This window comes from Lactuca serriola, chromosome 7, assembly GCF_051521515.1.
Source record: "Lactuca serriola cultivar US96UC23 chromosome 7, Lser_US96UC23_V15, whole genome shotgun sequence".
Lineage (NCBI taxonomy): Eukaryota > Viridiplantae > Streptophyta > Magnoliopsida > Asterales > Asteraceae > Lactuca > Lactuca serriola.
This window is the reverse complement of record NC_136414.1, coordinates 76,859,638-76,875,865: the sequence shown is the minus strand read 5'-3', so window position 1 is coordinate 76,875,865 and position 16,228 is coordinate 76,859,638. Positions and strand designations below refer to the sequence as shown.

At 35.4% G+C, this 16,228-nt stretch overlaps 1 protein-coding gene across 1 annotated transcript; it reads left to right on the top strand.

Moving 5' to 3' along the window:
- The first annotated feature begins 2,166 nt into the window (after positions 1-2,166).
- On the top strand, positions 2,167-16,228 carry LOC145061333 (glutamate receptor 3.4-like). Its single transcript, XM_079008770.1, has 5 exons — positions 2,167-2,525; positions 7,896-8,164; positions 14,273-14,588; positions 15,117-15,493; positions 15,707-16,228. Exons 1-5 carry the CDS (start codon positions 2,285-2,287, stop codon positions 15,989-15,991), a joined length of 1,488 nt encoding a protein of 495 aa, XP_078864896.1. The 5' UTR covers positions 2,167-2,284; the 3' UTR covers positions 15,992-16,228.

The window sequence follows — 16,228 nt, the reverse complement described above, 5'->3', positions numbered from 1 at the left end:
AGAAGTAAAAATAGTTTCTATCGTTTTGTGTGGGTCTTTACCGAGGAAAAAGGAAAGTATGAATTTGTGCCACTGTTGATGTCCCGCTTTTAGCAAGCGCAGATTTAGCCCGGTGTTACACCGGCAACACCTGCTTTTTCTGTCCGCAGTGAACATGTATTTCATCTCAGCAACACCTATTATGTATTCATGCGTTGATCCCTACGTCTCCCGGGTTTTTGGATTTTAGTATCGATTTTTACACACTGGGCGACACCAAATGGTGTGACTCAAATCTCCGATCTCTTCTGTTGGTTGGGCCTGCGTCGTCGATCATCTGAGATGACAACGGAAAATGATCCTAGAAAACGCTCTGACAGTCAAGTTAGTGACTTATGTGGTGCTGATTGGATGATCGTTCTCTTTGTCATGTGAGAGCTTGAGAACTGCCTTTTGTTGTAAGGTGATAATGTCCATTGGACAGTAGTTGTTCACACGGGCTCATCATCGTGAGGCAGCTGCCCGCATGCACCTAGATTTCTTATAAGGCAGATTGACGCCCCTTGGCCCGCGCCAAGGGGTACATTATCAATTATAAATTTTAAACAATTTTCAGTTTTCTTGAAGAGGTCCGGTTTTCTTTAAATTTTGTTTTTATATATTTATGTTTTTTTCGGTCCAATTGGGTCTAGTGATGAAACTGAGTTTTTTGGGTGGAAAAACCGAACTATTGACAAAGATGATGAAGACAATGGTGGATTTCGAAACTCACGGTAGATGTGAGGATACACACTATAATGCCAACCCAATCACAACAATCGGAAGAAGTAAGGGTGGATTTTTTTTTTTTTTTTTTTTTTTACTGACGTGTCAAGAGGGGCAACCGAAAAAGACTATTTTACCTTCTTCATATGAGGGGTACGTATGTGGTCTGCTAAGGGAAGGGGTTAACATATGTTATCTTAAATGACAAAAACCGCAATGAAACAGGGTATTTTGGACGTAATCTGCAAGTTGGAAAGTTTCTTGATCCAATCCAAAGAAAATTGCAAACCAACCAAATTTTCAATTCCATCTTTATTTATTTTTTTTTTATTTGTGAAGATTTTATTTTGACCTAGTGCAAGTGCAATGACATGTTTTCTCAATTGCATACATCTACACCAACAACGGACATTTCTTGGATACTACCAACTTTAACGATTGACTTGACATAGAGGAAAAAAGCTAGTGACTGAAAAGCTGGGCGACACAATTAAGCAAAACATCAAGTGCAAATATTCTAAAATATCCACATGAAAATTGCATTAATTAGAGAAAATAAATCAGTGATGAAAACTAAATAATTAAGCATACACTCTTGTATTACAACGTGGCATTGTTTAGTCCATCAAAAATTTTCCCCATCTAAGGCACGTTTGCAGGTCTACTTCAATGTTTAATAAAAGATCTTAATTGGTGGTTAAGAGTTAGTCAAAGGTATGGATAGGAATCTAAGTGAGACAATTGACCAATACTTCAATTTCTTGGCAATTCAAGCATCAATAAAAGAAACAAACATTTTATACGATTGAAGCAGTATTTTCCATGGTCAGCATTCAGCATGCCCTCATTTGAAGGTAAAGAACTACTCGGATGATATATAGAAATCTAAACATTAAAATGAAAGCACATCACTTTTACAATATATAATTCAGCTACTACTAATTAATTAAAGTAATAATAAATTACTGGTTAAATGAATCTTACATCGTTTGATTGACAATCATATGATTATCTACTAAGTAAGTTGTTGATGCATATGAACAAATTCTAGACAAGGTAATTGCAAGATGAAACCCAAAAGTTAAGGCTGGCTTCGGTTTTCAGTAACTCAATGCTCCTCTTGTGGTAAAAAAAATATTAGGTGAGCCAGTAAATAAATGAAACCTTACACAAGTCACTCACCACTGGTTTCTATTCTGAAAAGTCAATAATCAACGTCTTACTTCTAAATATTTCAATTGAATCAGTCCATCTTTTCTTCCTTCACTGGCAATCAGTGACAAAAGTAGATTAATCGGCAATAGGAAATAAGACAAATAACAATATAAGTCACTGAAGGTGACAGGGATTCTGGAATTTGCTCCGAAATAGTTGTGTCATAAATATTGCAACAAATCACTGTCTTTAATTAATTTCTTCTCTCAAAGCGTGTTAATATTGTTCATGATTTTAAGAATCAACAAGTCAACAAATTTTAAGCTATAAATCATTAATCTCTATATAATATAAGATACACGTCTGAGGGATACAACTGCGCAACATGGAGCACAAGGAGTGCAGTGTTTCCTTGGTGTTATTAGCTGCCATGCTTTGTGTTTATTGCAGGATTGACTTTGTGAAAGCGTCTATAGTTAGAACAGAAAAAGGTTTCACTCACGAAGCATATTCGAAACTTGGTTTCACAAAAATGATGAAGAGTAGAGCCATCCAAGATACATCTAGCCGCAGTAGAAGATCTATCGTGGAGAAAGGTGATAGTGGAGACAGAGATGTATGTGCAGGTATGTTGTTACAATTTGACAAATGTTTCTTAAGGGGGTGTTTGGATAAATAGTTTTTAGCTTATTAGCTTATTGCTTATTTTTTTATTGTGGTGAGAATAAACATTTTTTTAAAATGTGTTTGGATTAACTTATTGCGGTGGGAATAAGTAATAAGCAATAAACATTTAAGTGTTTGGCAAAATAAAACAGCTTATATAAGTAAAATAAGCAATAAACAATAATCATTCCCCTCCTTGCTTATTAAAATCAGCTTATTTTGCTTATTCTCACCGCAATAAGCCGATTTTTAAAGACTCCTATCCAGACACTTAAATTTACTTATTGCGGTGGGATTAAGCAATAAGTAATAAGCAGCCTATTTTTTCCTTATCCAAACACCCCCTTATACTCTACATAAATAAATTCTATACACCTTATATGCGTATTCACACAGTTCCAAAAACATAGAATCATAAACTTGCAGTAATGAAAAGATATGCAGTAACAACTGAAAGTGTGGCATTTTCCCATGGAATGGCCTTTGGCCTTGGAATTCATTTATGATGTAAACGTGTATAACATGGGCTACATAAACAAAATAAGATGGGTCTATACTAGCTATACATGTGTACATGTACGCTAATACGGGCCCGCAATTTGAGCGGACACTCAAATTGGATATGAAATCATTAAATAATGTAGTAGCCAGTCCCGTGATGAAGATGTCAGCATACCGGCATACAGGAGACTGGAGGGAACATGGAGTAGACAAACAGAACCGGTTGCAATCTTGTCTCGCACAAAATGAAGATCAATCTCGATATGCTTGGTGCGTTGGTGTGAAATAGGATTAGAAGACATGTAACCGCGCTTATGTTATCACAATAGGCAATGGTTGTTTTGGTGACTTGGGAGTGTAGCTCGCGAAGAAGGTTACGTAGCCAACATGTCTCTGCTATGAGATTGGCAACTCCCTAGTATTATGCTTCTGTAGTGGAGTGGGAGACAGTCTGTTGCCGTTTGGATGACCAAGACAGAAGGTTTTCACCCAAGAAAACATAATACCCACCGGTGATCGACATGTGGTTGGACATCCCCCCAATTCACATCAGAGTAGGCAATAGGGCCCGTGATTGAGGAGGGATGGATCTATAATCCATAATCAAGAGTACGGATGACATATCGGAGCACGCACTTCAAGGAGTTCAGATGTGGTTCCCTTGGATCATGCATGTAGAGAAATATTTGTTGTACTACAAAGAATAGATACGAGCGAGTGAATGTAAGGTACTATAAGCTACCAACTAAATTGCAACATAAGGTAGGGTTGGGCACAGGGGGAGCATCAAAGTCTAGTTTATATAGGGTATCAGCTGGTGTTCTGCATGGGTTATAATTTGACATGTTTTCCCGGTCGAGAAGTTCCAATGTGTATTTGCATTGGGATAATAACATGCCTTTGTTGTCTTGTGTCACTACGATGCCAAAAAACTAAGATAAGTCACCTATGTCCTTCATGGTGAACTCAATGGGTAGAAGGGAAATGGTGCACTGAAGAAGCTCTATAAGGGAAGCGATAAGTATAATGTCATCTACATAAAGAAGTAATGAAGCAGTCTCTATACCCTTACCAAAAAAAATAAAGATGAGTCATAATGACTGTGAGTAAAGCGATCTGAGTGACATATAATGTAAAGCAGTCAAACCAAGCCCGATGAGATTGTTTCAACCCACAAAGTGACTTCTGCAAATGGCAGACATAGTCCGGGTGAGCCGGATCTCTAAATCTCGGAGGCTGATGCATGTATTGTCTCATTAAGTTGTCCATGGAAGAAGGCATTCTTGACATCTAACTGATGAATAGGCCACTTACGAGAAACCACAAGGCTAAGAACAGTATGGATAGCAACCGGTTTGACTACTGGGCTAAAGGTCTCAATATCGGGTCGTTGGATTTTGCCATTAGCAACCACCCGTGCCTTATATCGCTCAAGAGAAGCATGTGCTTTGTATTTCTTATGAAAAAACCACATGGAGCACACAATATTAGCCTCGGGAAGCTTAAGAAAAAGGACCCATGTTCTATTAGCAATAAGAGCATTAAACTCGTCCTTCATCGCAAATGGTCATGTTTGGTTCTTGAAGGGCTTGAGTGAGGGACCGAGGAAGTGGAGACTCGGTAATGGTGTGAAGATTAAGACGTTGGATGGTTTCATTAATACCCAAGTGACCCCTAGTGAGCATAGGATGGGTAGGGTGGGTTCGTTGAAGGTTCGGGAGGAGGTGTGAGAGAGCCGAGAGGGGAAGGAGAATGGTGTTTGAGGGACCGAGAGGTGATGGGGGTAGGGGTGGTGACCTCGTGAGTGGTAGGTGTAGGGGAAGTAAGAAACTCATGAGATATGGGTTGTTAGGCAAGGGAGTTATCAAGGAAAGAGTAGGATGGAGCTTGATTTGGTATAATGGAGTGATAAGGGAAAGAGAGCTCATAAAAAATGACATGGAGGGAGATGATGATTTTGCAAGTGGCAAGATCGAAAAAAATGGTAATCATGGTGATTAGATTGGTATTCGATAAAGATACAATGAGTGGATCTAGGGGCTAATTTAAGTGGTATGGGAAGGTGTGGATAACAAAGGCATCCAAAGACTCGAAGATGAGTGTATGATGGTGGTTTTTGAAATAGGTTAGTGTATGGGATTTCATTATTAATGGAAATGGAGGGAGCTAGGTTTAATAGGTGAATCTCCATATGAAGCGCTTCAACCTAAAAATCCGGTGGGAGGTGAGCATGTAAAAGAAAGGTGCGCATGATGTTATTGACTGTATAAATCATATCTTTGAATTTTCTCTTTTGGTGGGAAGTGTGAGAGCACGAGAAACGGAAAGTGATTTCGTGTTGGGAAAAAAGTTGTAGAATTGTTTGTTGTTGAATTCACCACCATGGTCACACTGGAAAGATTTAATTTTAGTATTAAATTGGTTTTTGACAAACTCTATAGTGAAGAAACTTGGAGAAGACATCAATTATTATTATGGAGAGGGTAACCCAAACAAAGTGGGTAAAGTTATCCATAAAAACAATATAGTATTTTATGTCATTGGTGCTCACAACCGGAGGTTCCCACAAATCAGAGTGAACTATATCAAATAAACCATAAATGATAGTGTTTGAACTAGAGAAAAGTAAACAAACATGTTTACCCAGTTGACGAGCTTGGCAACTAATAGTGTTTGGAGTTTTATTACAATTAATAAAATGAATAGAAATTAATCGATTAACAACATGGGCTCCAGGGTGACCAAGAAATTGATGCCACAAGGATGACCTGTCGGATGGGAGAGAAACATGAGTCTAAGGAGGAACTTGATAGAGGTTATTGGAGTTAACACACCTAAGCAGAAGTTGGAGAGTTTGAAGGTCCTTCACAAAATAACCAAACGGATCAAATCCAATGGAAACTTGTTTAGCAGTTGAAAGTCAATGAACATATATGAGGTTTTTTATATCATTAGGTGTAGCTAAAACATTTTTAAGATATAAAGGATGATGGCTTGAGGGATATGTTGTTTGACCGATGTGTGTACTGGATATAGGTGAACCATTGCCAAGAGCTTGGAGTTTACCTATGCCTGAGGCGAGGTAAGAGGTAACACATATATCCATATAAAGGTTGGGATCCGAGCCATCATTGAGGTCCACTGCATGAAGAGCCTATATAATGTCTGTAGGCTGGTCTAGAGTCAAGGGTGGGAACCGTTATATTGTAGGAACAAGTACAAGCGCAGGAGAGGAAGCGTAGAAAAATATGTTGGTTGCTATTATAGAAATGCAGTACCCGATGGATGAAAAGGAGTAGTGTCGAGGATTCCCTATTGAGGCCAATGTTGTTGATGCTGTAAACGAGGGCTTGACGATCGATAAGGATGCTACCATGTGGTACAGGGCCACATAAACGGATTCCAAGGGAATGAATATGGAGACCAAAGTAATCCTGGTTGTGACTAATTGGCGACAACATGATGGTGGCGTCTGCCTTTGGCTTGTGGGCCACCACGACAAGGTTAGGAAGGCCTACGACCTCCACAATTGTTGTTCCTTTTTGGTATGGAGTAGAACAATTGCCAACATGAAGGGAAATGGGTGAAGATAGATGGTCCATTTGGAGAGGTTGAGTGGGTCAGTTTCAATTTAAGGTCTGTTCCTCCAAAGATATTATTGACTGAAATTTGAGAAAAGATGGTAAAGGGCCTTAATGACATAGAGCCGTGATGATTTTGTCATATTTTGGTGATAAGCCATTTAAAAGGTATGTGAGTAGGGTTGGCTCAATGACAGGTGTTACGATTTTGGTGAGAAGATCTAAAATTACCTTCATGCATTCACAATATTGATAGATTGTGAGATCGCCAAGAGTAAGAGTCTAGAGTTGCTGATCTAATTCAATGGCATGACTTTGTTGATTATCACAAAATATAGTTTCTATACTTGTCCAAATAGTGTGAGCGGTTACACCCTGTTCAAGAATCATGTTGAGCAAGCTTTGAGTGACTATGTCGTATATCCACATCTTGACTAGGTTAAGTAGATTAACCCACGTTTCATCCTTGTTATATGTAGGTTTGGATTCTCTTAGGAGATTACCCTTGACCCTAAAACTGCTGCAATGCACTTGAAAAAGTTCTTTCCAAGCATCGTAGTTCATCTAATTGAGATCGGAGATCATAGGAACATAAGCTTTGATATTGGTGATACCAAATGGTTTTTGGTTCTTAGATGATTCAAACATTTTAATGGGGAGTAGAATATATCAAAGAATGAAAAAAGGGTAGAAAAGAATCAATAAAGGGAGAAGGGGGTCGACTACAACGTGTTTGATAGCAGCGTAGGGTTTTAGCGAGAGAAAGGAAAATTTTTGGCAGAATTCTATGATACCATGAATGTGTGGTATTTTCCCATGGAATGCCCTTTGGCCTTGGAATTCATCTATAAAGTAAATGTGTATAATATGGGCTACATAAAATAAATAAGATAGCCCTATACTATTTATACATACATATAAAATACATACATGTATACATGGTATACTAATAGCATCATGTAATATTCACACAAGTTTGTTTGTTGGTAACTTAAAGAAAAACAAAAATAGTAATTTCCCGAAAAAACATTGATAACCCTAGAATAAATGATCATCAACATCTATTTGATAATGCTAATCAATTTTGTCATGTACCAAATCTCGTATAAAAAAATTGTACCTGATTTTGTTGTTATTGTTATTATAACATTAAATATATATAATTCTTGTTTAAATTGTTACATTTTTTTTTTCATTTTCTTATTCATTCTGTTTCTGACGGGTTTGATCTTTGATTGCAAAAAAAAGGCATTATATGGCCACAACGGAAAAGTCCCAAGAAACTGAAAAGTCCATGCCCAACATTAAAGGTGTGGGTGCCAAAGAAAGATGGTTTCACTGAGTTCATAAAAGTGAACGAGAAATCAGAAGTCGAAGGTGGATTCTCCATAGCCATATTCTGCCATGCATTACATTTATTACCATATACTGTCAAACCCATCTTCAAACCGTTCATCAATGGCACAGGGAAAAGTAGTGGTACTTATGATCAACTCGTTGAGCATATTAAAGGAAAGGTACATTTATTAAAACATATCTATATCAATGCACAAACATTTAGAAATCCATGCATGCATTCAACACATTTTTAAATCATGTATAGGCTAGTCAACCACAAACAAACAAGAATCCACAATTCATAGTTTAACTGGAGAGTTGAATGACAGTGAAATTCCTAGTTAACATTTAATATATTAAATTCAATCATAATTAGATACCACATTGATGTTCAAGAAATATGCAGTTTAATAGCCGTCGGTAGTGTGAAAAAAATCGATGGATGGAGTTCAATGTCATAAATGCTTTGTTTCTAAATATGTTAGTTACATGAAAAATAAAAGACTTCAATAGATTATAAAAAAAATGGTTTAGTTATATGTAAAATAGAATGAAGATGTTGTTGGGAATGCAAGAAAACAAGTTAAGCAACTTTAGAAAAAACGATAAATGTTTCAGTAAAAATTGCAGAATAAAACTACTAAAATTTGTATACTAAAAACTGGAAATAGGAACACCTGTTTAAAGTGATTAGGTCTAATATGACCAACATTCACCGGAGAATGAGATACACAAGATTTTATTATCACCAAGAAAATTACAATCATTCAAGGCTAAATTACACTTATAATATGATCACTTACTATAAGGTATCACCCATATATTTCTTTACCTGTACAAAATAAATAAATTAATAAATTAATGAAAACTACTTCACTATATTTTCTATTTGACTTGTGGCTCTTTGTTAAGTTTGTATCTAATTTGAGTTGATGCACCACTATATATATATATATATATATATATATATATATATATATATATATATATATATATATATATATATATGTGTGTGTGTGTGTGTGTGTCTGCGCAAAGCGGCAATAAAAAATAGCTATTTTGGCAAATAGTTTCTTACAATAAAATAATTATTAGATTTTATTATTGGTTAATATGTAATAAAAAATTACAACTTTTAAATAAAATATTTATGTTTAGGGCTTATATATTGTCTTTATACTATTGATGTAAAATTAATTAATATCGATATCTAGTTTAAGAAATATAAATTAATTTATATGCATGAATTTAATATATTAAAATTGGCATTTTGATTCAAATTGAATTTCTTACTAACCTTCCTTAATTCATGTTCTCAAATTTTGGCAAGTATTAATGATTTATTTATACATAATTGATTTGTACAAAAAGCTTTGTAACATATACCTCTTAAATATCAAGATATGACTATTATGCTTTATATATAGTATAAGATATATATATATATATATATATATATATATATATATATATATATATATATATATATATATATATATAGACACACACATACACACATTCTGAGCTTTCCATATAAATAAATTTGTAGGAGAAAGTGTTCATTCAAAGTTACCTACCATATAGACCTTGACAAAAGATGTAGAAAATTAACATGAAGTTTAAGTCTTGTGTATGGCAATGAAGCCATCCACCAACGAGAAATTAACGGCCCATGTGATCAATGTGTATGCTGCCATTTTCCTTGACCTTTTACTTTAAGGCTTCATAGCTAACAATATACTACTTTAAGGATTGAACAACTCAGTCTTTCTTTGTCATCCCACTGTTCCAACATTCCTTAATCATATTCCCTACCTGTTTCTATGCCATGCCCTTTTCTCAAAATTCTAAAAAGTCAGTTGAAGCCATACATAGCTTCAACTTCTTAGTGGTAACCACCTTGGTTAACATATTTGTTGGATTTTTTGTTCTAAGGATATTATTCAGATTTAGAGTTCCATCAATAATTAACTCTTGAATGAAATGGTACCTCATCCGAATATGTTTTATTCTACTTTGAAACAACATATTCTTTGCCAAGTAAATTGTACTCTGGTTGTCCTAATGGAATACACAATCCTCCTGATGCATTCAAAGTTCCGACAAGAAGTTTTTCAACCATATAATCTCTTTTGTTGGTTCTACAATAACCATATACTCTTTTTTATGTGGTTGATAGAACATCACTCTTTTGTAACCGAACACCTAATTGATTGATGAACCTCTGATTAGGAACGCATAACCTTTTGTGCTTTTTTCCAAATCCACACATCCACCCACATATGCTTCAACGAACCCTTCTAAGACCACCCCCTATTTTTTGAAATATAAGGCAACCTCAACTTTTTCTTTCAAGTGGCGTGATAACCAATTTACTCCCTCCCAATGCTCTATTCATGGATTTGAAATGAACCTGCTTACAAATCCCACTACCTAAACAATATTTTTTATTGTGCATAACATAACATACATCAAGCTACTAACCGCAAATGTATATGGAACTTTAAGAACATATTCCTTATCTCCTTCGGTCTTTGGGGATTGATTCTTTGAGATTCTCAACTGACTACCCAAAGGTGTACTTCTATCCTTAACATCTGTTATGTTGAGCTTTTTTAAAACTTCGTTGATGTACTTTGCTTGTGAAAATTTTAGTGTACTGTTAAATTTGTTCTTGGCTATGCTCATCCCTAATATCTACTCAACAGCCCCTAGGTCCTTTATCTCGAACTCACTACATGTTGGATCCAACAATCAACATGTTATCAACATATAATAACATGTTATCAATATATAATAACAGGATGATGTATGAGGAGTTGAATTTTTTTCAAGTAACATTCGTGATCTATCTCACATTTGTTGTAGCCATTCCTTTGCATGAAACTATCAACTTCAAGTACCACTGCCTTGGAGCTTCTTCAATCCATACAAACTTTTTCAGTTTTCACACCAAATTCTCCTTACTAACTATGGGAATCCACTTTGGTAGTGTCATGTAGATGTATTCTTACTGGTTGCCATTGAGAAAAGCTATTTTCATATCTAGTTGCTCTAGATGGAGAACTTCGGAGGCTACAATACCCAAGACCAATATGATTGTAGACATCATCACAACAAGAGAGAATATCTCATTCTAATTAACACATTTGTTCTGTAGTATCACCTTCCATGTTGGGAGCTTGACCATTGACCAAGTATGGTAATTTTCAATTGAGATCAACTCGTGTTCCATAGACTTCTTCCAATGTATGGAATCTTTCATCCTCAAGGCCTCTAGGTAAGACTTAAGTTCACTATTCTCTGTCAAAAAGTAATTAGTTGGAAGAGAATACCTAGCTATAGGTCTTCAAACTATAGTAAATCTACCAACTATAGGAGTAACCGTCTCAGCTTCATGTGTAACCCATCCTCTGAACTACTATTGGCTGATACATTAGAGTTCTCACTGCTTCCTGAGCTTTCACTTATCTCTGGAGTACTGATAGGTTTTACAACGTTATCATTTGAGATTTCTTTTAACTTAATTTGATCTTTATTTTCTAGGTATTTGTCATTGTCGGATCTCTTTGCAAGTTCATCTTTATATAGAGCACTCTCGTTCAACACCATATCCTGAAGTTTGATTATCTTCTTATTCTTGTTACCCTAGAGCCCCATGTTATCCAACCGGAAATCAATAAAGGTGCACTTTCTTGCCTTTGCTTCTAGCTTGTTTCTCTCCAAATCATTGATTTATACATACGAGACACTGATACCTTCAGGTGTTTGAGTGAAATCTCTCGACCTTGCCATTCCTCTTCTGGAATCTTGAACCTTATGGGAATTGAGGGTCCTCTATTGATTAAATATAAAGCTAAGTTAATAGAATATACCCGAAACATCTTGGGTAAAACTACATGTAGTATCGTTCTTTCATCCCTCTCGTTCAATGTTCGATTCATCCTCTCAACTACTATATTCTACTAAGGTGTCTTCGGAACCATCTTCTTCATTTTGATTCCATGGTTAATACAGTAATCAACAAATTATTTTCTACTCTATTCGACCCCATTATCTGATATGAAATACTTTAATTATAAGTTCGTTACATTCTCCATAATAACTTCCCGTTTATTGAATATGATGAAAATTTTAAGACTTATGCTTCAAGAAATAAAGCCAAACTTTTCGAATGAAGTCGTCGCTAAAAGTAATGAAATGTAGGGATCCTTTCACCGAAGAAATTAAAGCGGTACCATAAACGTCCGAAAGAACTAACTCCAACTTCTCGGACTTAGATGGATGACCTATCTTTATGAAAGTAACCTTCTTCTGTTTACCAAGAACACATGGCTAATAGAAATCAATTGTCACAGTGTTCATATCTTCATATCTAGTAGTCTTCCTTTGGAGACTAACATCTTCATTACCTTCTCACTCATATGCCCACGTCTTTGGTTCCATAAAGTCGTTGCCCCAACTTCTTTAACAACGTGTGCTTCAGCATCAAAAACTTTCACAAAATAAAGTGTACCCCACTTCTAACCTCTAGTAACAATGGATTTTCCCTTTGTGACCTTTCACTAATGATCACCAAATGTAACATGATGACCTTTATCATTAAGTTGTCTCACTGATATTAGCATCCTCTTTAAGTCTTGAATGAACTTGATATTCTTCAAAGTCCATTTTGTACCCAAAGTCTTCTTGAGGACCACATCCCCAACACCAGTAATATTTAGGCTCTTGTTGTCTGCTAATCTGACCATCCTTCTCTACTAACTTCAATTTTGCACTATTTCTCTGGAATGACCAACATGAAACGACGCATCAGAATCCATGATCCATGATTCTGTTGAATTTTCAAGACAACAAATGAGTGCATCATCTTCATAATCTAGTTTCATATTCACTTCATTCTTTTCTTAATATGCTAAAGGATTTGGGAACTAATTTCTAAAATGATCACCTTTATCTTTCTCCAGTACTTAGAAGGCTACTCGAGTCTGGAAGCTTCTCCGGCACTCCGTTTGCACATATCCTCATAGAGGATTAAACTATGAATACCTTCGAACATTAGCTTAGCACCTCCGACTGAACTACTAATTGTGGTCATTGTTCTGGACCAACTTTCAAGCAAAAAAGTTAATTATAACAACACATGGACTTCATCTGCACATTTAATATCAACATATATCAATCTTGATATTATTGAGTTGAATTCTTTCATATGGTTTGTTACTGAGCTACCCTCCTTCATCTTCAGATTTACCAACTATCGGATCAAGAACACCTTATTCGTTGCTAAGGGTTTTTCATATATACATATTAGATAATGTTGTGATTAGTCCATATGTAGTCTTCTCATTGACAATATTGTAATCTACATTCTTTGTCAATGATAATCTTACTCCCAGAGCCTGTTGATCCAATAAGTCCCAATCCTGTTGCTTCATAAGAAAAGGTTTCTCTTCGGACAAAGGTTAATGTAAATTTTTTGGTAGATAAAATCTTTGATGTGCATGTTCCAGAAACAGAAATCTTGACCATAGAATTTGTTGATCTTAAACTTCCCATTTTCAACCATGGCCCTGATACCAGTTTGTTGGGAATGCAACAACACAAGTTAAGCAACTTCAGACAAACGATAAACGATTTCGATAAAACTTGCAGAACAAAACTACTAAAAATTGCAAATTAAAAACTATAAATAGGGACACGATCTTTAAAGTGGTTTGGTCTAACCTGACCTACATTCACTAATGAGAGAGAGAGAGAGAGAGAGAGAGAGAGAGAGAGAGAGAGAGAGAATTTTATCTGATCACTCACTGTAAGGTATCACTCGTATTTCGGTTGCCCTGCACAAAAGAAACTACCTCACTATATTTTCTATCACTCATATTTTTGGTTGCCCTGCACAAAAGAAACTACCTCACTATATTTTCTATCTTTATCCAATTTTTGCTGCTACACCGCAAATATATACATACACATTTTGAGCCTTTCGTAGAAATAAATTTGGAGGAGAAAGTCTCCCTTCATAGTTACCTACCATATAGCCTTTGACAAAAGTAGAAAACATGAACTTTACGTCTTGTGTATTACTTTGAAGCAAACCAAAAAGAAATTAATGGCTCATGTGATCAATGCCTGTATTGCCATTTTGTTTGACTTTTACTTCAAGGCTTCATACATAACATATGTGACGATGCATTAAACTCTATTGAGTTTTATACATTGCCGATATCCTGCTACATCATCGTGTTAATTATAAGCTGAAATACTTCTTACTTTCTATCTTGCAGAAATGTCATGCTGTCGCAGGTGATGTAACAATTCGGGGTCATAGAGCTCAACATGTTGACTTTACAATTCCCTACTTGAATTCTGAAGTTTATGTGCTTGCACATGCTTCCCATGAATGGAACCAAACACTCTGGACTTTCTTAAAACCTTTCACCTGGAGACTATGGATCACAATAGTTGGTGTATGTCTCTTCACTGGGGTTGCACTTGCAATTTTAGAATACCGGGAGAAAAATCCGAGCTTTTCAAGCCCAATATATAACCAACTCATAATGGTTATATGGTTTCCCATTTCCACATTCTTCTTCCAGGAAGGTACATAGTTTGAGATATACTAAAATTTAAATTCTGAGAAGAACCTTACGTTTTGAATTTAATTTTACTTTTCATTCTCAAATAGTTGTTGTGAATTCTAAACAAAATAATGGCAAATAAAACGTTTGTTTTGGGCGCACGGAATTTCCCTTTTTTTTGTTGCAAAGAGAAATCTCAATACATAAGGTGTCCTGGTTCATTGATCGTCTTTGTTTTGTCAATAAAATCCACGGTACAATTAAAAGATAAAGTGCTTTTAAATGCACCTTTCTTAAAAATGGTGGAGTATATATCACATCAATGGAACAAAGAGCCTTTGACCTATTATAGGAGTTGATGGGAATGTGTCCATAAGTCAAAGGCTAAGAGTTCAAGTCCATCTTGTAAAGAAAGGTCTAGATTTATTAGTAGAGTAGTGATTATATTTGTTAACTGTTCTAAAGTATATATCACATTAATGGTTAGGAAACAAATTAACGAAAGGAAGATATTTGTATGAAAATAATTTATGCAGACTTCTCTTTGCAGGAAAGATACAAAATAAATGCTCCAAAGTTGTGCTTGTGATCTGGCTAAGTATGATTTTCATAGTTATTCAGATTTTCACAGCTACTTTGTCCTCATGGTTAACACTAGATCAACTACGTCCTAGATTGCCTCCAACTTTTGAACATGCTGGATACCAAGATGGTTCCTTTTTTAAAGATCTAATAGCCGAAAAATTCAAGTGTTCTGACAAGAACCTTTTACCTCTCAAAAGCGTTGAAGAATATAAAAGTGCTTTGACCAGTGGCATCGTAAGTGTTGTTGTTGATGAGCTCCCCTACATTGAACTCTTTCTTGCTAAGTATGGCTCTGAATACATGAAGTTTGGACCAATAAACCAGGAATCTGGAATTGCATTTGTGAGTCTCTTCGTTATTTAATCTATTGATAATGTGATTCTATTACTCTACTGATTATGTGATTCTATTATCCTACTGATCATGTGATTCTATTAGTTTTCTATATTAATAACGTGATTCATTATTCTTCTATAAGATATATCAAAGAATAAGTTCAGATGAATCACAACGTAATAATATAAATTCTCTAACTTTATGTGTTTCATATCTCAGGCATTTCCTCGTGGATCTCTTTTATTGCAAGATTTTTCTAGGGCAGTTATTAATGTTACTGAAAGTGAAATTATGATGGAAATGAAGAAAAAATATCTTGGGTTCTCTACTAATGATACATCACAACCTAATCAAACCCCACCACAAAGTCTTGATGTTCAGAGTTTTATTGGATTATTCATATTCATGGGGACTATTATTGTAGGTGCCATTATCACGTCAGAAGTTTCCATTATGCGTAGAAACAAGAAAGTCCTTCCTGTAAAATCATCAACCGATTTATAGATATGATCCATCTACAACATTACAGGTGGTAGGAACACTTATATATCTACACTGCAACGTGTATCTCTGTTGGAGTAATTAAGAATTTGGGCATGTTTGGGAATTTTCTTTATTTTGGTTTAAGTCTTTTTTCTTTTATCTCTGTTGCTATTAGTAGGAGTAAACCTTTAATACTTTTCCTGTTCATTATTGCGTTTTTCATTAATAAAAGCGTAGAGAGAAAGTTTAGTTTATGCT